Consider the following 22,048-nt stretch of genomic DNA (forward strand, 5'->3'; position numbering starts at 1 on the left):
AAATTGATTAGGCATATTACTTTCATATATAATTATTGTGAATGCTTGAAGTACCAATATGAACTACGAATGGCTTGATCCCTGTCTAGGGTACGTAGGCAGTCTAACGAGAGGTTAGATGCAGCCATAAAATATTTGAGACAAAAGCCTTATTTGGGAAATTGAGTAATGCGAAGGAAATTGATAAAGACAAGTTTTAGTTTTGTGAATTAGTTAGTTAATTAGTGTTAATTGGGTTATTATGGATAATTATCCTTGAAAATAAGTAGTTCGGGAGTAGAGCGTTATTGATTGTACATTTCACACCGTATTGTTTATAATTGAAAATGCTACAACATGGTTGAGTTTTAGATTGCATCATGGTATATCCATATGTATACTACTTGCATATAATTATTAGGAATGCTTTCAAGTGCAAAGGTGGACGCAGGACACCCAGGTAAGCTTCAGGTGAGTATATGTTGATGTTAGTGATGGTAGTGAGTACGATTGTGTTGAGACATATTATAGCTCATAAACCTGCACCCCAGTGTTAGTGCTCCCGCCCATGGCCAGGGCACAGTCCTTCACGTGATGTTCACCTCCCGCACCTTACGCTCACCTTGGATTCAAGGTAGGTGCACAGTCCTGTCGTACAGACCACTTTATGTGGTTTCGACTCGTAGGTGACCCGCGATTATTCGCCCAGTCTTCACGTGATCGTAGCACTTGGGCGTATTTATTTACACCTAGTCCTGCCGTACAGACCACTTTAGGTGGTTCCGACTCGTGTGTAGGTATACTTATTGAGCTATTGGCTAGCCAGGATTGATGAGATATGGATAAGTCGTACAGGTCACTATAGGTGACTCCGACTTATATGCTAGCCATGATTGATGAGATATGGATAAGTCGTACAGGTCACTATAGGTGACTCCGACTTATATGCTAGCCAGGATTGATGAGATATGGATAAGTCGTACAGGTCACTATAGGTGACTCCGACTTATATGCTAGCCATGATTGATGAGATATGGATAAGTTGTACACGTCATTTTAGATGACTCTGACTGATATATCACTTTGTATTGATTTAGTTCATTTGGCCTACTTATTAATGTATGGTGGAATTGATGGCAAACCGTGGTTTTGGTCTTTTCTAAGTATGGTTTGGATATATGTATATATGTTGTACTGTCTTATGGAAAACGTTACGGGTTTTACAATTAGGGGCATTACCTTTAGAGAGGTAATAACTTTGGGAAGTTTGGTTTTATTGCTTACTCACACCTTCTGTTTGGTGCCCTCCAGGTTTTAGCTGCTGAGTTTGTATCGACAAGAATCTGTGGCGAATCTTAGTATTGATGGATAATTCTGAGGGTATGATTCTTACCCGCACTACTGTACCTTACCTATGCTCTGACATCGCGTGTGATATGGGTTCGCTCCCACTTATAGCGCACTCTGGTACTTTGACACTTTTAGATTCAAATTTATTCACTTTTTCTACACTCTATCACATTTTATGGCTTCGTCACCTTCCAGGTGTCGGCCAGCACTGCTCGATTCAGGGTCCAAGTGGACTTTCTGGGTCGGGGTGTGTCATGAAGCCACATGTGTGGCTGTGATGGAAGGAAGAGAAAAAAAGGAGAAGAACGTTCTTTCACGTTCTTCCTTTCTTTGCAAGGGAAGAAAAAAAATGGAGAGGAGGTAGCTCTTCCATAGCTTTTGGAAGAAAATTCTTCTTTCTTCGGACAAAAATCGGACAGAGGTGAGGAAATCTTGTGATAGGTCATGCTTTGATTGATCAAAGGAGTGTAGGTGGATGGCCTAGGAAGCTAGATTTTCATCATGGCTTTGATATGATTGAGTAGGATTAGAGTAACTATAAGAGGGGTTGAAGAGGCTGCAGAGAAGGGGCAAAACATCAGAAATAGAAAATGGGGCAGAGAAATTGAGAGTTAGTGAGCGTAAGTGTGAAGGAAGGATTCAGAGATTTGAAGGGTAAATTCCTTGTTCCTTGATTATCTTGATTTTCGAATTTAATTTCCTTAAGTTGAATTGAAACTGCCATGATATATTTGAAGTTCTTGTGTAGTCAAACTAAGATTTTAAAGGATTTAAAAAGTGATAGATTTGATAGGATTTAGGAGAATTTAAGACTCCTACAAAATTCATATGGATTTTATAGAATTTCATATAATTTTTTTATTGAAAAAAAAAAAAGAGGAAAAATCTTTCCCCTTGTCCTAGTATACTTGATAGCCACTTTATCCCCTCCCTTTTCTGGTCCCTTTCACAAACCATGACTTCATCTTTTTCTCAATTGATAGATTAACATAATTTTGGTGAGCTTTTGAGCATTACACCACCAACAACTATCACCACCGACTGCCCTTTTGCCACATACGGACGTTGTGGTACTTCAGTAGTGCTTGTAGTACCACAGACATTAAAAAATTAGAATGGCGAGAGAGTAATATTAACCAAAATCCTAGGTCGATCATGTCCTTCGATGATCATACATGCCTAATTAAGGTCTAAGGGTCATAATAAGAGATTCCACTAAAGTATATGGTGGTTGCCTGTGTGTGGCTCAGGTTGGTAGAGATTTGAAGACTGTCCAGATGAAAAAGGATTTGAAATCCTATGGGGCTGAGGTTGGATTCTTTTTAGTCTTGGTTATATATACTTGCTCTCAAATCCCACAAAATCCACAATTTATTGAAATCCTCCAAAATCTTAATTTTTTGAATACACTTAGATTTGGATGGATTTTAAAATGCTTTAAAATCTTTTAATTGACTACCCCTAGATTTGAATGGATTCTAAAATCCTTTAAAATCTTTTAATTGACTACACTAGGATTTTAAAGTTTTTTAAAATACTCTCAAATCCGAGTTTGACTACACCCTTTATTTAGGGTTTTCTATCATTTATTGAACCAGTCTGAACATGAATTAGAGTTGGGTAATTCGGATTAGGTGTGTAGATCAAATTTCTTGATCAAGGGTTTGGTTAAAAAGGTCAATTTCTTGTTAATTTTGAGTCATGTTAGTTCTGGATGTTGTATACATGACTTATGAACTACCTGATGTAAAAACTCAAGTACGCTCAAGGTTTACTTCAATTGCATACCTTTTCAATGAGAGGCTGCATGTATTTATATTCCACTTCAGATTACATCAGGGAATTAAATCCCTATTTACAAGGATATTCAAAATTCAAAACTACAACAGAAAAGATTTAAACTTTGAATATATAGTAAACAAATATTTGAAAGAGTTTGAAATTAATCTAACTCTTGTTGGATAACTCTTCTACTCGCTCACAAACTCCTAAAGACTCATAGAGACTATAACTTGGCCTAACATCCCCCCACAACCTGACAGGCGGAGAGACGACTGGAAGATTGGATACAAGAAGTTTGAATTGTGAAGAAGACAATTATTTTGTAAGCAAATCAGTAATCTGATCTTGAGAACAAATATAATTCACAAGTAACTGACCACGAACCACCTTCTCACAAACATAATGATAATACTTATAAATGCTTTGTTCTTGAATGAAACACAAGGTTCGAAGCGAGTGCAATGGACTAGATATTGTCACACCAAATTGTTGGACGTTGAAGATGTAAATGCAGGTCGTGAAAAAGAGACATGAGCCAAGATAGTTCAGTAGTTGTGTATGCCAGCTGCCTATACTCATCTTCTGAACTTGATCTAGACACCGTTTTTAATTTCTTAGAGCTCTAGGAAACAAGATTAGAACCCAAGTAAATGCAGAAACCACCAGTTGAATGTCATGGGTCAGGATTCCAAGCATAATCAGCATTAGAAAATGCCGTGAGATGTGCAGTGCTAGGTTTATACAAAAGACCATGGTTGTATGTGGCCTTTACATAACAAAGAATCCTTTTGACTGCCATCCAATGTGTATTCTTTGGAGAATGCATAAATTGGCATACCTGGTTCACTACATAAGAAAGATCAGGTCTTATGATTGTAAGGTATTGAAGTGCACCAACAACACTTCTATACAATTCTGGATTGTCATGCGGCTCACCATCATAAGCACTCAACTTTTGGCCACAAGGAAATAGAGTGGAAATTGGTTTGGCATCCAAGAATTTTGTGCGTTTCAACAAGTCCAGCGTATACTTTGCTTGATTCAAATGCATCTGATCACCTACATATTTTACTTCAACTCCCAGGAAATAATTAAGAGGGCCCAAATCTTTCATTGAAAACAAAGTGCCCAACTTCTTGATTAAGCGAGCCATTTTTCTTGGACTATTTCCTGTCAACAATCTATCGTCCACATATATCAAAAGAATCAAGTATATACCTCTGTGATTGTAAACAAATAAGCTATAATCACAAGTAAATGCTTGAAACCCTAATTGGAGCAAAAATTCTGAGAAAAGATGAAACCAAGCTCAGGGAGCTTGTTTTACGCTGTATATGCTTCGTTGCAATTTGCAAACATAATTAGGGTACTGCTTATCAGTAAAACTAGCAGGTTGTCGCATACACACTTCTTCATTCATAAAACCATGCAAAAATGCATTTTGTACATCCACTTGTCTGATATGCCACTTTTTTGAAACAACAAGGCTAAGAACAAACTAATGGTGTTGTGCTTCACCACATGGTTGAATGTTTTTGTATAATCAATTCCAAGCTTCTGATGGAACCCATTTGCAACTAGCCTTGCCTTATGCCTTTCAACCGAGCCATCTGCACACTTTTTAATCTTGAACACCCATTTGTTTGGTAACAAATTCATGCGTGGATCATATGGAACAAGTTTCCAGGTACCAAAATTCTTGAACCATGGCATTTCTCTATTCCTGTTGCTTGATTGCTTGACTAAAACAAGTTGGTTCAACTGGAGAATAATCAATGTTAACATGCAAAGCATATTTAGGATTACGTTTTTGAATGCCAGATGGGGAACGAGTGGTCATTTTTTGTGGTTGCACTGACTGTTGGTGTGAGGAAGGAGCACGGTGATTATCAACTGTCACGGTACGATTCATATCAATAGATGGTACTACCTCTTGCTCATTTGAAGGGTTGGTAGACCGATTCTCTAAAGGCATGATGGCTGGCGTATTTGAAGGAACATGTAAGGTGGCGGCTGCGTTTGGATTATTTGAATTAGGATTAGGAATAGTGGATGAGGTAGTATTTGGTTGGGTTAGCGACTCTAGTGGCTAGCTAATAGGTAGCGGATTAGCATTATGTGGTGGAGATGATATTGGAAAATTAAATAATAATTCAAGAGAAGTAATACTACCAGTGTGTCCAACGCTTTCCAGTGAAGATGTGAGTTCCTCAAATGGAAAAATGTCCTTGTTGAATAGGATATGGCAAGACAAATATATTTGTCTCGTGGACAAGTCCAAGCATTTATACCCTTGATGATTCAGTGAGTAACCTAAAAACACACATGGTTTGGACTTTTGTTGGAGTTTATGTTGTGCATAGGGCATTAACCAAGGATAACACTGACAACCAAACACTTTTAGAGTCTCATATTTTGGAGTTTTGTCAAACAACTTTTCATATGGTGACTTATGAGACAAAACACGACTTGGCAACCTATTGATTAAGTAGGTTGCTGATGTGAAAATTATATTGACACACAAATTAAACCCTATTTGTGACAATTGTAGTATAAATGCAAGTAGGGATCGTTCTAACCGGGGATTAACTAGGGATGCTAATCTACTCTAAACTGACTTAAAAACACAAAATTAAACTTTAAAACACTTACCTAGACCTATATGACTCAAAACAACTTTAAAAGACTCAAAACAACCCAAAACACTCAAATAGACTCAAACTAGACTCTAAAAGGTGATTTGGACGAAATTTAACTAACTTAGACTCAAAACACTAATTTGGACAGAGTCAAACACTTTTCTAACTAATCTAACACACTTAATAAATTGGGGAATTGATTTGGACGAAATTAATTAAAATGGACAGAATGTAAATTAAACAGATTAGGCACTAAACTAGGTGAATTGAATGGGAAAAAGACTAGTTAGGGGGTTCTTCTCCACACATGCACATATGTAACATAAATTGATTTCTAGATTTTATTCCTTTTAAACCATGAATGACAATGCCCCAAATTAATTGTGAAAAGCACAAATTAACTCTCAGATTTTCCTAGTTTCATTGAATGGGATGGAATACGCATCTAAAATCAAATTATTCTTATCAAATTCCCTACATGAACTGCATAATAGAGATAAAATCAAAGATCATTAAGCTTTTTGAAAACCCTAAGCATTGACTAGGCATTCGTAACTATGAATTGCTTGATATTCTTGCCTAGAATTTACTTAATACAATCATGACTAGTGATTTCCACTACTTATGAACATAAGGTCATAACGATTAGGTGAAATTCCCTTATATCCTAGCATCAAATTCATGTATGAAAACTAAGTGTGCATCCTTAATTAACACACAAGAACAAGTTCTCAATAAATCAATCAATTAAGTAAATCACATCCACAATTCAAGAAACAAAATCTGGAGGAAATCAATTCATATAAAACATATGCCCATGGCTTTGAATTCACCCCTAACTAAGAAAAACTTAGTTACACATGTTCATAACAATTGAAAAGCAAATTAAAATAAACATGGAAACGAAACGAGGGAAGAAAGAACTCCCAAAGTCTCCAATGGATGCAGATTTCTTGCGGCACAAGGTCTCTTCCTCCTATGGAAGCCACGACACTCCTTCTTCTCCCTAGGACTTGCGGTACAAAGTGTATTTTTTGAATGAATTGCGGCTGATGTGAATGAATGAATGAATTGAAGGATGAATGGCTGCCTAGGGTGTCTAAGGGGTGCGGCAACTTTAAGTTTTATATATATATAGCATGGCAAAACCCTAGCAACCAGATTTAGGGTTAAACCTAGCCAATATAAGTGTTTAGGGCCCCTAGGTTGCGGCAAGGGCTTGGGAATTAAATCCTAGCCCAATCAATCTCAGATATGGACTTATACAATCCAAATCCAAGAGAAAAAGGGCCAAATAAAATCAGAATCCAATCAGAAATAGGTTTAAGAATTTTCGTCCAAAATTGGGCCTTCTAGAAACTAAGTGTCTTATGGTTGATTTTGGGTGTTCTAGAAGGCATAAAAGGGGGGAAGGTGTGGCACCCTTTTAGGGTCAGATAGGGCTTCTAGAAATTAGGTTTTAAGGTCCACTTACAGCTAGGATTAAGGTGGAACAAGATTAGGTTAGGATAAAGTTTGGATAAGATAAAGTTGGATAAGGTTTTGGATAATGTTTCCTCTTTTCTTGCACTTTCCTTATCTTCTTTGTCATGAACTTTCGTTTTCTGATTTGTAGCATGTTTCTAACCTCTTTTGACTCCAAATTCGTCCATCCATGTTGCTCCATATACAAGCTAATCAAAATAAGCCCAAAACTGCTCTAAAAGGCTCAAAATTGCCTTTTCTTGCCAAGTTTGTCATTAGGACCTACAAACAAACGAAAATAGCTCAAAACACTATAATAAGTAGTAATTAGCTCACTAAATGTAAGGAAATAACATAACTAAGTAGCATAAATATGCTCCTATCAGTTGCTGTTAAACAAGCATCAACCCAGTATTTATTTGGAATATTTGCATAAGAAAGCATGACTATACTAGTCTCAACAATATGACGATGTTTTCTTTCCGCAATACGATTTTGTTCAAGGTGTTTTGGGCACGAAAATCTTTGGGAAATACCGTGAGTCTTAAGGTAGTTTTGAAAAACATGACTCTTATACTCACCTCCTTCATCACATTGAAGAGTTTTGATTGAACTGTTAAACATATTTTCGACCTATGCCTTAAATTTCACAAATATTTCAAATACTTCAAATACTTCAAATTTATTTTTCATTGGGAAAATCCAAGAATATCTAGAATAATCATCCACTAACAACACGTAATAACGAAAACCTTCAATTGAAGTAACTGGAGAACACCAAACATCTGAATGCAAAAGTTGCAAAGGAAATTGAGACATAAACTCTGAGACACTAAATGGTAATTTAGTACCGTTTCCTAGTGGACATGACTGACAAAACGCTACATTTGAAGCACCAAGAATTGGTACTTTCTTATTTGGAATTAAAAACTTGACAATAGATGAAGCAGTATGACCAAGGCATGAATGCCATTTCTGGGTCGAGACTTAAATGCCTACACACATTGAAAAAGGGTAATTGAACTGTCCACCGCCACCTGAAAATGGGTATAAGCCATTCTCACATCTCCAGTGGAAAATCGTCTTCCAGGTCTTGAGGTCCTTGACAAGAAAAAAAATGAGGAAAGATAAGTATATAACAGTGGTTGTCTAGGGTAAACCTATGTGCAGAGATAACGTTTGTGGAGGCAGTGGGGCATCTTAGGATATCTTTTAAATCAAATGAGCAAGAGTTAGTTTGTATTTTATTTGAACCAAGATGAGATATAGAAATTCCAGAATCATTACCTATACCACCAACATTCTCTTTACCGTTATACTCCTTTGCATTAACCAAATTCTGAATATCTGGAGTGACATGTGCGTTGGCACTAGTATCCAGCAGCCACTGCCCATTGTCCTGATGATTCAGTGTGATTGGAGACGTGGCCATGGCAGTGAGCCTTTTGGCTGGAATCATTCCTTCATATGCAAAATTCATCCTTTGATAGCAATTTAGGGCATGATGCCCTTGTTTTCCACAAATTTGGCACATAAGCCTTTCACCAGAAGCATTAAACCTCTCACTATTGCAAGCAAAGTTGGGCCTGACATTGTTATTGTAATTGTTGTTGTGGGAACTGAAAGCTCACTGGAAACATTCCTCGTCCATTTCCACAAAGTCGTCCACCACGACCTCTTACAGTGACAAATGCATTCACAGGAGCAGCCTCCATGAGTGGAGCAGTTTTCTCAGTCATTCTCCTATCTGTTGTCAATAAGAGCGCCTCAAGTGTAGGGTACGTGATTGGAGTATCACGTGCCTGAGCAGCGTTCACTATTATCTCATAAGCAAGACCCATATTGTTAAAGATAATATGGACAAGTTCATTATCCATAGGTTTGCCAGCTAAGGCAAGGTTATCAAAAATATCATTCATATGATCTCAATAATCAGCAATCGAAAAATCACCTTTCTTGGTTTGCAAAATTTCGTTACAAAGAAACAGGATACGATTTTGGGATGTAGAGGCATAGCGTTGCTCGAGAGCCTCCTAGGTAGCATGTGAAGTCTTTTTACTGGCCACGACTGAGAGCACAGATGGCATGAGAGATCCATTAATCCAGCTTAGCATCATTTGATCATGCTGCACCCATATTGTGTACACAAGGTTGGTGGTTGTACTTTTAAGAAGCTGTTTAGGAGGGCAAACAATGGACCCATCGACATAACCCATCAAGTCACGACTCTTGACGATTGGTAGAATCTAAGCCAACCACAAAAGGTAGTTGGTACGATCTAGCTTAATGTTGACAACTGTAGTCATGGAAGAGAAGGGGTTCATGGTGGGATTGGAGTTTGTGGTTGTTATGGTTGCAGTGCCGTTGCTAGAATCAGCCATAGGGAAAAAAAATTCAAGATCTGTGTCGTTAGATGCTAGGGCTCATGTACTATGTAAAAACTCAAGTATGCTTAAGGTTTACTTCAATTGCATGCTCAATGAGAGGCTGCATGTATTTATATTCCACTTTAGATTACATCAGGGAATGAAATCCCTATTTACAAGGATATTCAAAATTCAAAACTACAACAAAAATGATTTAAACTTCGAATATACAGTAAACAAATATTTGAAAGAGTTTGAAACTAATCTAATTCTTGTTGGATAACTCTTCTACTCGATCACAAACTCCTAAAGACTCGCAGAGACTATGACTTGGTCTAACACCTAGAAGTATTTTGGGATTTGTTATATGAATTGGAAGTGGGCTGTTACGTAAGTTGCAGAAAATTGATTTCTTTGCATAGAAAACTCAAGTTTTAAGTAGCGTTCTTTGGCTCTTAATTTCTAGGTCTTTATGTGCTCCTTTAGAGAAAAATTTAGTGTGTTGAAAGTACATATGTTCATGATCGTAATCCAATTGTTTTCACTCAGTTCTGTTGAGTTTTGGTTGATCAAAATCTTATTTAAACTTGGGTCGCGAGCTGCCGAACAGCAGCAGAAAACTGGGTTTCTAGTTTCAAGACTCCATTTTATTTTTTGCATAACTTCCAATTTAGAGCTCCGTTGTCTACAAACTTTATATACTTTTAAAGTATAGAACACAAGCTTCAAAACCCATATAATATTACATGATTTGGTTTAGTTTTGAATGTTCCAAAGGGAGCTTAAGCTTGGTCCAATAGTGCTGTTTTTCTGCAGATTTTGTAGACAGATATGTTGGAAATGTGCCCTAAAACCAATCATATGATGATACTTTACGGACATTTCACAAAGTTAATGTAAAGGGCAAAGATTATTGTTTGAGCCGTCTCATATAAATGTTATATGCTTAAACGATAAGTCCAAGGAATATGTGATTGGAAGAATGCGATCTAAAGAAGTTAGATTCATGAGACCATTCTTTCGTTGACACATCCTAAACGTTCCTGATCATAGGATTGTCAATTGGGCATTGACAGTCCGTTAAGATCAGTACGTGCTATGTCTTCTCTCAGGGAGAGTGACTAGTCTCGAGTCATTGGTGTGTGTGACATCAAGACAAGTACGTAGGTGCTCAATAGAGAATGAGTTCACTGAACACGATCAACGAAGAGTTCTCATATTCATGTCACATGAGAACTCATGGTTGGGATAATGCAAATTAGTCTTTTGACCTGAGGCATCACAGTTGTCTTGTGGTTAGGTCCTTAATCTTTGATTATGTCAAAGTCACTCCATCAGGAGGGTGTCCACGGCATCGTTGGGGTTAAGCCACTTAGCCATGGAGGCAAGTGAATGCGCAACAAGGGATCTCTAACCTTCAAACTGTTTGAGGGAGAATACTCTATGATATGATTAAGAATCTTTGGCCAAAGTATGAATGAGATTTAGGAATGTGTTCCAAATCACATTCAAGGTAATCATATAAGCACAAGACACACATTGGATAGTAGACATGAATAAACTATCAAACCAAACAATGTGGTCAAGAGTATTATATTAGAGAAAGACCGTATTGCATTTGTAATCCTAAAACTGAATAGGTTCACCACCTCTTCTGATTAGCTTGGGTAACCATGACATGCTGCTAGGCGTCAACCATGGTTTGTGGAAGCCCTAAAAGTGTATTATCACTAACGGGAGAATTGAAAGTAAGTTTCAATTCACAATCGATTAGAAAGAGTTTTAATCGCCCACTGCCTCGCTAAAAGGAACCTAATGGATCGTTCACCGAGTAAGGTAGAGTTTGAAGAAACAACAGAGATGAGTAAGAATAATTAAATGGTTTAATTATTTATCTAAGGCTAGGATTAATTAATATGTTAATTAATCAAACGAATAAGTTCGTTAAAGACCTCGGGTTAGTTTTGGGCCGCAAGGCCCAATGGGATTTGAATGTCAAGCCCATTAACTCAAGTTGTATGACAACTTGAATAAACAAAGGGCTTGAAAGCCCAATAAACCCTATAGGCCGGCCATGTTAAAAGAATAGGGCTTTTGGTCCATTAGGTCACTTATTTGAAGGGACTATATAAAGGACTTTATAGCCTAAAATTCATTAAGGGTTGTTTTTGGGGAAATGATGAGAACACAAGCTCTCATTTCTCTCTACAATTTCGGCCACCTTGGAGGGATCATCTAGCAATCAAACTCCTCCAAGGTCACTCATTTCTTCTTCATTATGCCTTGGTGATGAATCATTAGAGGTTCTCAATTTTGGGAACTTTGGAGAAACCTTTTTCATCCATCTAAATCCATAGATCTAAGATGCAAGGAATGAAGGCCCTCTTTTTGGGTGATTAGCCTTTGTTTAAATACAAAGAGGAATCTACAAAGGTATATATTTCAACTCACTTTGTTTTGAGTTCATTATTGGTTCACCATTTTACTAGGCTTTGAACATTCATGGGTAATGTTTTGTTTTTAAGTGCATGCTAGCATGATTCCGCCTTTAATTTGTTAATTGCATGCTAATGATGTTGCTTAAATGAACATGTCATCTTCCAAAATAATCCTTCAAGGTAGAGTACTGTTTTTACCACACCTATTTTCTTTTCGAGAGTCCTTTCTAATCTTCTTTACTACTAGTTAATATTACTTGAGTTGTAAGATTCCAGAATCAGTGTACTTTCTTTAGATAATATTAATTTTGTGATTAAACACTTAGTTTGGTTATTAATGTGTGTTACTTGTATTTATACTTTTGATTGTACTTTTGTGTTCCGATTAGGTTCAAAGGAACAAAATTAATCGAATTCAAGGTAGGGGGTTTTGGGAAACCTTATATGTATTAATCTAATTACTGCTTACTTTTGGTCAATATGCTACGAATTGATCTTAAATATTAAAATCAGTATTACTAGAGACTATGTAGGGCTTAGTGGGCCTATATTGGTTAGTGAGTTACCCCAGATAATATATACATCGGTTTACGTGTATGGGACATCATATTGTGACATATTAGTTGGTGGCCATGAGAAGTTGACGGTGTAGGTGATTACGTTGTAACTCATCAGGGTTGAGGGATGGTAGGTTGTGTGTTGAATTTACTGTATTGTGTTTTCATGAAGATTGTGATTGGTGCTGTGGGAATGAATCATCCATAAGCATCAAAGTTAGAAAATTTGAGTTCTAAGACATGGTTTTCATGAAAAAAATCGGGTTTTCATGGGTGTATTGTTTTATGAAAATTCCGGGTTTCAAAGGCACTAAACTTGAAACTACAGGTTCAATTTAGTTTATGAACGTTTAATTCATAAAAGAGAGGTTCCTGCAAGAACACAAAATGCAATATGCTGATTTAAGTGTAGTGGATTTGAGGTTGCTTCAGGAACTCAAGTGTGAGTGCTTTGGGACTACGAAAGTAAGTCAACGATTCAAAGTATAAAAATAAATTATTGAATCGTTAATGTCCAAAAGTGATCTTCAGGTCAATAATTTTGGATTCATTATCAGATTAATGGACTGCAAGTCCTTTTTAATTAAGTTAATAGTTCGAGACCATTCGAGGTCAATCGTAGAAGCAAAAATAATAATAACATTCGGGTTTAAATTATTTAAAATGCCAAAAAAATAGCATTGGGTCGAAAAAGAATGCAGCCCAACACACTTTGGTTGGTTGCAATACACAGCCCTGCAAAAATTGCAGGCCTTGGGTTACATTACACGGTTGCATAATAGCCCAATTTGATTGTAGATTAGCGGGCCAGGAGCCATCAGTATAAGCGTTGCAGGAAGTGTGGCATAAGGTGTGAGCAAAAGCCCAGCCTGGGCTGGCTTTTGGGTCAGAGGTCGCGGGGCCGAAGCCCAGCATCAAGGAACCCAATCAGTTGGGCCTAGTCTAATACATGCAACAAAGCCTAAAGGCCTGTTACCTTAGGTCGCGTTTGGTACGCGGGACGGGACGGAACAGAGTGGGACGAGGCGTTCCGTCCCACGTTTGGTGCGCCTAAAATGAGTGGAACGCGCTGTTCCACGGAACAAGTTTTGGATGATTTTTTGTTCCACACCCTCACCCTGGAACGGGTTGTTCCATGTCTGTGGGACAGAAATTTCCAAAATTTTAAGACAAAAATGCCCCTTGTCTTTTTCAAAATTTACATCAAAAATCATATAACAAACCCTAAAAACTATCCCTCTTCTTCTCAGCCGTCGTGTTCCTCCCTTTGCATCTTCCCTTTCCTCCTCATCTTCTTCCCTGTAGCCTCTTCACCTCTGCATCTTCCGTGTAGCAGCTCTGCGAACCTTCCTCCTCATCCTCTTCCGTAGCATCTTCAACTCTGCATCTCCGTTCCAGGTTCGATCTGTTTTCGTGTAGCTCTCGGTCTCTCTTTCTTCGATTGTTCAAATGTTTTTTATTTGTTCTCTGTTTATGTATTTGTTATCTGTTTATTTGTTCTCTTTTTATTTGTTCTCTGTTTGTGTTTGATATTTTGTATCAACTAGAGTGCAGCAAAATACCAACTGATCTTTCGAAAAAATAAAATAAAAAATAGCTTACAGCTGATTGTACGATAATCTCAAACTGTAAAATGTATAAAACATAAAAATATTTAGGTGAGGCTTACCACCGATGGTTGTCTAATTGGAAGCCAATCGTATCTTCAAGCCAGGACTATATTGCCTAGTGAAATAAGATAGGTAGAAAGAAAAAACTAACCTCCAACTTCCATGTCCACCACACCCCCGAAGAGCAAAGCTCGCTTCTTATGAACACACATAGAGAACCCAGCACGAGGTCCAGGAGGCATCCCACTTTTCTTCACCTATAATATGAGTTTACAGTTATTAAAAAAATCTCAAACTTACAAGCTGCTAAATGTAAGTTGCTATTCATCATTAAATATGCATGCAAGGAAACTAGAAATAGAGTAATCAGTGTACAAAAGCTTCAGAGTGATCAACACAAAACCACAGCATAGCTTCCACAATGTAAAACCTGCATACATGTTCTTCTACCCAAAAGTAGTATAACAGGTACTTTTACACAGCAGAATATTCAACATCCGAGTATGGGAGGGTAAGTGTTAGACAATCATGTCATGTTCCATTCACAGTAATAAAAGAAAACTGTGGCGAAGTAAGAACCTTGTTCCATTCCCAAGTCCTAGGATCAAGGGACCACAAGTCTGAATGAACAATTCCCTTCTCGGAGCCAGTTTTATCAGATGAAACTTCTTTGGAATAGCCACCATATAAGAAAATCTGCCATGTCAAAAAGAGACCACAAGGTCAAATCTTTGAGGAAGTCAAGACATGATATGCATATAATGAAATTATTCTGAATCACTCACTTCATCTTGGTACACAAAAAACTGAAAACCACTTCGGGCACTTGGCCACAAGGAACCAGGCCTAGTTTTTTTTGGCGATTTCTCATCTGGGTCTGGTACATTTTTTTCTTTGGTTTCTGTTTCCGCTTTCAATCTGTCTTTTTGGACGGTCAATTTGGTCAATTTGGTGTTTCTTGGATGCCTTTGTGTTCTTGATTGTTGAGTTGTATGGTTCTGATTTTGTTTCTTGAGTAAATACATATCAATCTGTAATTTGTATTTTGTGAAATGGGAAAAAAGGGGATTTTTGGGCATCAGGGTTTTGGTACTTTGATCTGATTTAGGTTTTCTCCTTTGAGGTGTTTTTCTTGCTTTCTGGGTAACAGGGTTGTTGTTCCTGTGGGTGTTTGCTTGAAAGATAAAGCTTTCTCCTTTCTATCTCATAGGAAAGGTAAGCAATTTGGGTTTTGTTGACTTTATCATATTTGTATGGATATTGATTTGAAGTGAGTGAGCTGGTTTTGTTAATGCCTTTAGGTCTTAGTAGATTTCAGGATTTAGCTGTTCATCGCTCGTGTTTTAGAGGTTTCAAAAGTTATAATAGGCTAGCTTTTGCACTTCTCTTGACTTTTTGTCGTCTTCGTTCGTTGAACGCGCTGTCGTGTTTGTCTTAAGTTTTAGCTTGAAGTAATCATGCCTGTAATTGGATTGTAATGACTAATGATTTTTGTCTTTGTGAACATTTCTTTCAAACATATCTTGTTTCCAGAGCTGTATTGATTTATATTTTTGTAAATATAGCAATTAGAGAAAAACAGGCCCAATCTCGTTTGCAGCTTTCCAAACCATTGATCCCCTAACTGACACTCAGACAACCCTTAGAAAGCCAAAACAGTTTTGTGATGTCATGCTCAAATCATCTGAACTATGCCTTTATCAGGAAACTAAGTGGTCTGCTTTAGTTTTGCAAAGGAAAGTTAGGAAATGAGAATGTAGAAAAAATAGGGTACACGAAAAAAATGAGGGGAGAGGACTTAATTGTTGCATGTTTGAAATCAAGTCAAACTTGATCTGTGAAGTTAGGGGAAAGGACTTCAGTTGTAATTGTAAGGGACATATACAAGATTGGATTGATAGGTATGAGGAATTTATGCTGCACAATGCTTTATGGAGGTAATGTCATATCCAATATAATCATATTACTTTGGAACCTTGATAATCAATCAAACTATATCGTTCGATTGATTGGCTCTTGGTATCCAGACTCTTGCACGGGCCAAATAGTTTTTGCAAAATATGTTCATATGTTAGTCACGTATGTGGTCTCAGTTATTCTTAATCTCTACCAACCTACTTGCCCGCTGTCTGCATTACAGTTTCTATGTTATTGTTGGCAATCAAATGCTGATAATACTCTGTTTAACTTTTGAGAGGCAAGGGTTTGTGCCTCGTGGTTGTTTATTAGTCTTCTATTTTTCATTATGAGACATGACTGATCTTACTTCTACTTTCCTAATTTTTCATATTAAATGTTAGTTTGTTATTGCAGGTATATCCGCTTACAACTTGCCATATTCTAGCACTCTAATCAGTGCAGTTGGGAATTTTGTGGCACATAAATAAGCTGAGTTGCTGGTTCCCTTTTGGTAGCCAACGTTTCTTGAGGACTTCATTCCTTTTTTTCTTATGGTAATGTTCTATCTCTGTACATAAAAATTCGTTCTTTTGGTTTTCATCATTGCTTAACTATAATAAAATATAACATGATAGTTATATGGACTAGTATGGTCCGGTCCATACACTGGCACTGGATCATATGGCTCAATGGTTTTAGGCCAAGAAAGTAACGTCCATAAACATTATATATTATTACTTCCTTTTAATTTCAATGACTTACTTCATTAGTCTAAACCAAACTCTCCAAGTGAACTATTTTGCGTTGTATAGTTTGTTGGGTCTTGCTTTTTATCATACATTATATTATCATTATTACCAAGTCCAAGTATCTAAAATGAATTTAGCGTATGTTGATACTCCACTCATTCATGTGTTGTTTTTTTGCATGTGAAGGTATGGATGAATATGAGACTCAATTCTTTGTTCTTTTGAACGTTTGGATTATAATGGCACAAGTCTTTACTATGAATGCACAATTGTTGAGGTATAGACAACAACAAAGGAGACAACGGGAAATAGCTAGTTTAGAGCAGAGGACATTTGTTAGACTTCATGTTAGGAGAGAGGAAATAAATCGTATCACGCGATTGAGTGATACAAACTGTTTGTGGGAGCTACGAATGGATAGGAATGCATTTGCAGTTTTATGTGATTTACTACAAACTCGTGGGGGATTGGTAGATGATGGTCAAGTTACAATAGAGGAGCAAGTAGCTACTTTTGTTAACATATTAGCCCACCACAATAAAAATAGGTCAATGCAAGTTAGATTTTTTAGGTCTGGTGAAACTATTAGTCGATATGTCCGTAGAGTATTGCGTACATTACTCAGTTTGCAAGATATGTTGTTTGCAAAACCAACCCCTATCCCAGAGGATTGCACGGAATCGAGATGGAAATGCTTTAAGTTAATAATCATAGTAAAATCATTAATAACATAATTATTTGTAATTGCTAATTAATATAAGTTTTTCTTTTGTCTAGGGTTGCTTAGGAGCGCTAGATGGAACATACATAGGGGTCACTGTGCCTGATGTCGATAGACCAAGATATAGAACAAGGAAGGGTCATATAGCAACTAATGTGTTAGGCGTATGCACACACGACCTCAAATTTGTATATGTGTTATCCGGTTGGGAGGGATTAGCTACTGATTCGAGAGTTCTTGGTGACGCTGTTACTAGAGCTAATGGCCTCAAGGTCCCAACTGGTAAGATAAACAAGCACCTAGTATTTTTCCTTACCTTTGTTGGCCAACAACTAAAATTTATTATCAACTAATATAGGTACATATTATTTGGTTGATTCCGGATATACGAATGGTGAGGGTTTTCTGGCACTGTATAGAGGCACTAGATATCATTTGCAAGAGTGGGAAAACAATTCACGTGCACCTAGGAATCATGAAGAATATTTTAATATGAAACACTCACGTGCTAGGAATGTCATTGAGAGATGTTTTGGCCTCCTCAAACGACGTTGGGCTATCTTACGAAGTCCTTCCCACTATCCAATCAAGATTCAGGGACGAATGATCACCGCATGTAGTTTACTTCATAATTTTATCAGAATGTATATGGCAGTTGATCCTAAAGAAAATGCAAGGCTTGCATTTGATGAATTACCTATAGGGGAAGATTTACCAGAAGTATTAGCCTACATTGAAACCGTTGAGTCAAGCCAAATATGGACTCAATGGAGGGATGATCTTGCAAGAGAAATATATGATCAGTGGAGAGGAAGGAAGGCTTGAAAATTGGTTAACATGGTAGTTGTTGTAATTGTCTTTTAGATGTGGACTCAATTTAGTTGTTGTAATTGGCTTGAAAATTCGTAACATCAAGACTATTGAGATGTTTGTTATTGTAATATGGTAATTGAGAGTTATCTAGATGTTATGGCTTATTTGATATGTTTATTTGTGTTACTAAATTTTAATAAATTTTAAAATTAGGGTGTAGTCATTGTCATTTGATTTGGTAATTGATTAGTACAACTAATATAAATTTAGTCATTGTCATTTGATTTGGCTTATTTGATTTGGTAATTGATTAGTACAACTAATATAAATTTAGTCATTGTCATTTGATTTGGCTTATTTGATTTGGTAATTGATTAGTACAACTAATATAAATTTATTTGTGTTACTTGTGTAATATATGGCTTATTTGATAGATTATATGGCCACCTCACGTAATTGGATTGATCATGAGGAGGATGTACTACTTACCATCCTCGAGGAGATGGTTGCTGATGGTGTTAGGTGTGAGACCGGCAATTTTAAGGCTGGTACTTTTGTAACGGTTGCCTCCAAGATGAGGGAACAGATTCCTGGCATTAACATAGAGCCGAAGCATATACAAAACAAATTGAAGCGTCTGAAAGAAAAGTATTCGTCTGCATATGACATGATGAATACATCTGGATTTGGTTGGGATGATGAGAAAAAATGTGTTGTTGTGGATAGTGACGAAATACTACAGGAGTGGGTGAAGGTAAATTTTTTTTTTCTTCTTATTCTTTATCAATTAGTTGCTTTGAAAGTCTTAACCTTGATTTTTTTGGGTTCTTATTGTAGAAACATCCCAATGCATCTTGCAAACCAAATAAGCCATTCCCGTTGTATCTACGGCTATGTACGGTGTTTGGGAGAGACCGAGCCACGGGTAGCATTGCTGAATCAGCAGCAGATGCAATTGAAAATATGGGTTTGGAAAGTGAGGATTGTGAGACTTCTGAGATACCTCCGCTTTCACCTACCCCATCTCCTTCTGTTGCTACATCTAGTGTTTCTCAACTTGTTAGGAAGAGGAAGAGGAGCAGGAATGATGGTGATGCAAATATTGCATCTGTTATCAATGAAGGTTGGAATAAAGCTGTTACTGAAATGAAGAAATTAGGTGAAAGTTTTACTTTTAGAGAAGCAAAAGCTAGACTACCTTCTGAGCTTCAGGCCATGAGTCTCCCATACGATCAGGTGTTAAGAATTTCAATGAAGTTAGTGAAAGATACCGATCTGATGGGTATTTGGACCACCTTGGATGACTCACAGAAGCCAGATTTCATTAAAGTGTTTATGGAGAGCCTTTGAGGTTTTAGTATTTGTGGTTTTAGTATGGGGAACTTTATCAACTTCTAAGTGTTTTCATTATTACTTTAGCAAGACATTATTTGTTTTTTAAGTCAGGACGAATGTTTGATTTCGGATATTTCATGTTTAAGTTATGCATATTTCATTTTCTTTGTTTAAGTTCTAAATGTTTAAACCCTAAAATGTTTACGATATGCATGATCATTAAACTTATATATTTTTCAACGTTTGTAATGTGCTCTTATGTGGTTTGCCTTGTTCCTGTAATGGGGAATATTTAGAGGGGTGTCCTTCTAAACAAGGCCAATTCTAATGTTTGTAGAACCTAAACTCCCTGAACAACAACCCACAATTGAAAGGACCAAAATTAGGGACTAAAAATTGAATTGGGGTGTGGGTTTTGCAATTTGCACAATAAAATTTGATGGGTTTGTCAATTTGCAATTTGCATGTGAAACACAACATATACCTATTAAAATTTGGACCAAGAAAAACAAATAATGGATAATAGTGTTCAAATTTGAACAACTTATTAAAAAAAAAAAAAAAAAAAAAGAAAGAGTCATGTCCCGTTCTGCCCATAAAATTGTACCAAACAACAGCGGAACATGGGTATTTTAGTCATTTTTATCTTTTAGTTCCGTTCCGTCCATGTGCTACCAAATGCAGGACGGAACAACCGTCTTGTTCCGTCCTGCGCGTACCAAACATAACACAGAACATCTGTTTCATCCCGTCCCGTCCCGTTCCATCCCGTCGCGTCGCGTCCCGTCCCGTCCCGTCTGCGTACCAAACGCTACCTTATAGTTCCAGCGCCCAAGGCTCGAGTTGCAGGCTCGCCTTGGGGTGAGTTTGGCGTGACGGCACGCGGCTCAACAACAAATTGTTTTTTCCTTTTTTTTTCTTTCGACATAGTTAGGGTTTGACAAACCCTAAATTGCTTATAATTTATTTATATTCTTTAACTCACAAATTCCACATAGCATAATTGTGTAATGCATGAAACAAATATATGAAACATATATAGAATATATATATATATATATATATATATATCGGAAAGTAAATATAAATGTAGGGGGTTCATGCATCATGAGGAATGTTTTCATGCTACATGGTCGTTTCAAATATCTTACTTTATTTTAAGTATACCTGATTGGCAGAAAACAACAAAAGCCTTTGAATTTGTAGAAGATCCTTCTTAGAAAGCCGGAATTGCATCTCCAATGCGTTGTATCATATTCAACAAAGAAAAATTAAATTGAATCAATAACATGTAGATCAATTCAAAATAATAAATTAATCACAAAAAGAATGGTTAAAACGTAATACTCCCCTGATTGAAGAATAAACTTTCTTGTTAGTGCAGCGTCAATAGCGTGCTGATAACGTGTTGTAGACATATTTACTGAACAATTATGGAGGCCATAGAGAGAGAGAAAGGTGCAGCATAGAGAGAAGAAGAGAAAGATGTGTAATTGTGGGTGTGTTTATTCCACTCCATTGTGCCTTTATTTATAGTAGTATGATAGGTAAAAACCTTTTCTTTTAGAATTACAACGTTTAATAGGTAATCTATTCCTAATAGGAATATAATATACATTCCCATATCTACTAGGATATACACAATCACATTTCTAATCTAATAGGATTGCAACACAAATAAGGTTATTTAGCCACTTGTTTTTTGCTTTGAAAATTTAGTGTTTCATCGACACACGAGGTTCGTCGATTTTATTGGTTATAGTTGGATAACTAAACTCTCTCTCTGATTAGGGAAATTTTGCGATGATCTTTGATTGACATCAAAATGATTGATTTATATCATGAGAAACCAATGCTACGTTGTTTAATGATCAAACTGCCTATTCTTTAGAATACAATTAAGAGATAGTTTTTAATGTAATCACGTGTCATAGTTTAAATAGAGAGTTATTATCAAACACATCTTAAAGTGGGACATATCAACTCTGTAATCTATTTATATCATACGAGTGATATACTACTTTGTGTTTCGAGCACACATAAAAATTTCTCCACCATTCAAAGATAGTTTTTACAAAGGAAATAAATTATATTGTCATTTATTTCTCCACCATTCATATGAGTGGTATACCACTTTTGGTTCATATTTTAGGAATGTAATCTTAGAGAGACAAAATTTTTAAACCAAATGACCTAGTTGTTTATAATTAGATTATGAGTAGTGCTACGGAGACTAAAGGATGTGTCACTAAACCCTAGTATTAGTCTTAAATTATTACTTAAATATTAATTAACGTACTTATTTTTTATTAGAAATACATCCTTTAATTTATGAATGTGATTTAA

The 22,048-nt window shown here is 36.6% G+C and overlaps 2 protein-coding genes and 1 long non-coding RNA gene across 3 annotated transcripts; 2 read left to right on the plus strand and 1 right to left on the minus strand.

The window, feature by feature from the left end:
* Nucleotides 1-14,304: 14,304 nt before the first annotated feature.
* LOC137733555 (uncharacterized) lies at nt 14,305-15,035 on the minus strand. Its single transcript, XR_011068494.1, has 3 exons — nt 14,971-15,035; nt 14,765-14,881; nt 14,305-14,442 (listed from the first exon to the last, which is right to left on the minus strand). It is a non-coding gene; the product is annotated as an uncharacterized lncRNA (long non-coding RNA).
* Nucleotides 15,036-17,072: 2,037 nt separating this feature from the next.
* Nucleotides 17,073-18,480, plus strand: LOC137734304 (protein ANTAGONIST OF LIKE HETEROCHROMATIN PROTEIN 1-like). Its single transcript, XM_068473595.1, has 3 exons — nt 17,073-17,546; nt 17,611-17,836; nt 17,913-18,480. The coding sequence occupies exons 1-3, from the start codon at nt 17,073-17,075 to the stop codon at nt 18,377-18,379; spliced, it is 1,167 nt and encodes a 388-aa protein (XP_068329696.1). The 3' UTR covers nt 18,380-18,480.
* Nucleotides 18,481-18,785: 305 nt separating this feature from the next.
* LOC137734305 (uncharacterized) lies at nt 18,786-19,717 on the plus strand. The gene is made up of 2 exons (XM_068473596.1): nt 18,786-19,121; nt 19,205-19,717. The coding sequence occupies exons 1-2, from the start codon at nt 18,786-18,788 to the stop codon at nt 19,715-19,717; spliced, it is 849 nt and encodes a 282-aa protein (XP_068329697.1).
* The last annotated feature ends 2,331 nt before the right edge of the window (nt 19,718-22,048 follow it).

This window comes from Pyrus communis, chromosome 5, assembly GCF_963583255.1.
Source record: "Pyrus communis chromosome 5, drPyrComm1.1, whole genome shotgun sequence".
Classification (NCBI taxonomy): Eukaryota; Viridiplantae; Streptophyta; class Magnoliopsida; order Rosales; family Rosaceae; genus Pyrus; species Pyrus communis.

Bases quoted from the DNA above. Each gene is read 5' to 3' on its own strand.
- LOC137734305 (XM_068473596.1), top strand. From the start codon at position 18,786: ATGGCTTATTTGATAGATTATATGGCCACCTCACGTAATTGGATTGAT. The intron at 19,122-19,204 runs GTAAATTTTTTT...TTCTTATTGTAG, and splicing joins TACTACAGGAGTGGGTGAAG to AAACATCCCAATGCATCTTG.
- LOC137734304 (XM_068473595.1), top strand. From the start codon at position 17,073: ATGGCACAAGTCTTTACTATGAATGCACAATTGTTGAGGTATAGACAA. The intron at 17,547-17,610 runs GTAAAATCATTA...TCTTTTGTCTAG, and splicing joins GCTTTAAGTTAATAATCATA to GGTTGCTTAGGAGCGCTAGA. The intron at 17,837-17,912 runs GTAAGATAAACA...CAACTAATATAG, and splicing joins TGGCCTCAAGGTCCCAACTG to GTACATATTATTTGGTTGAT.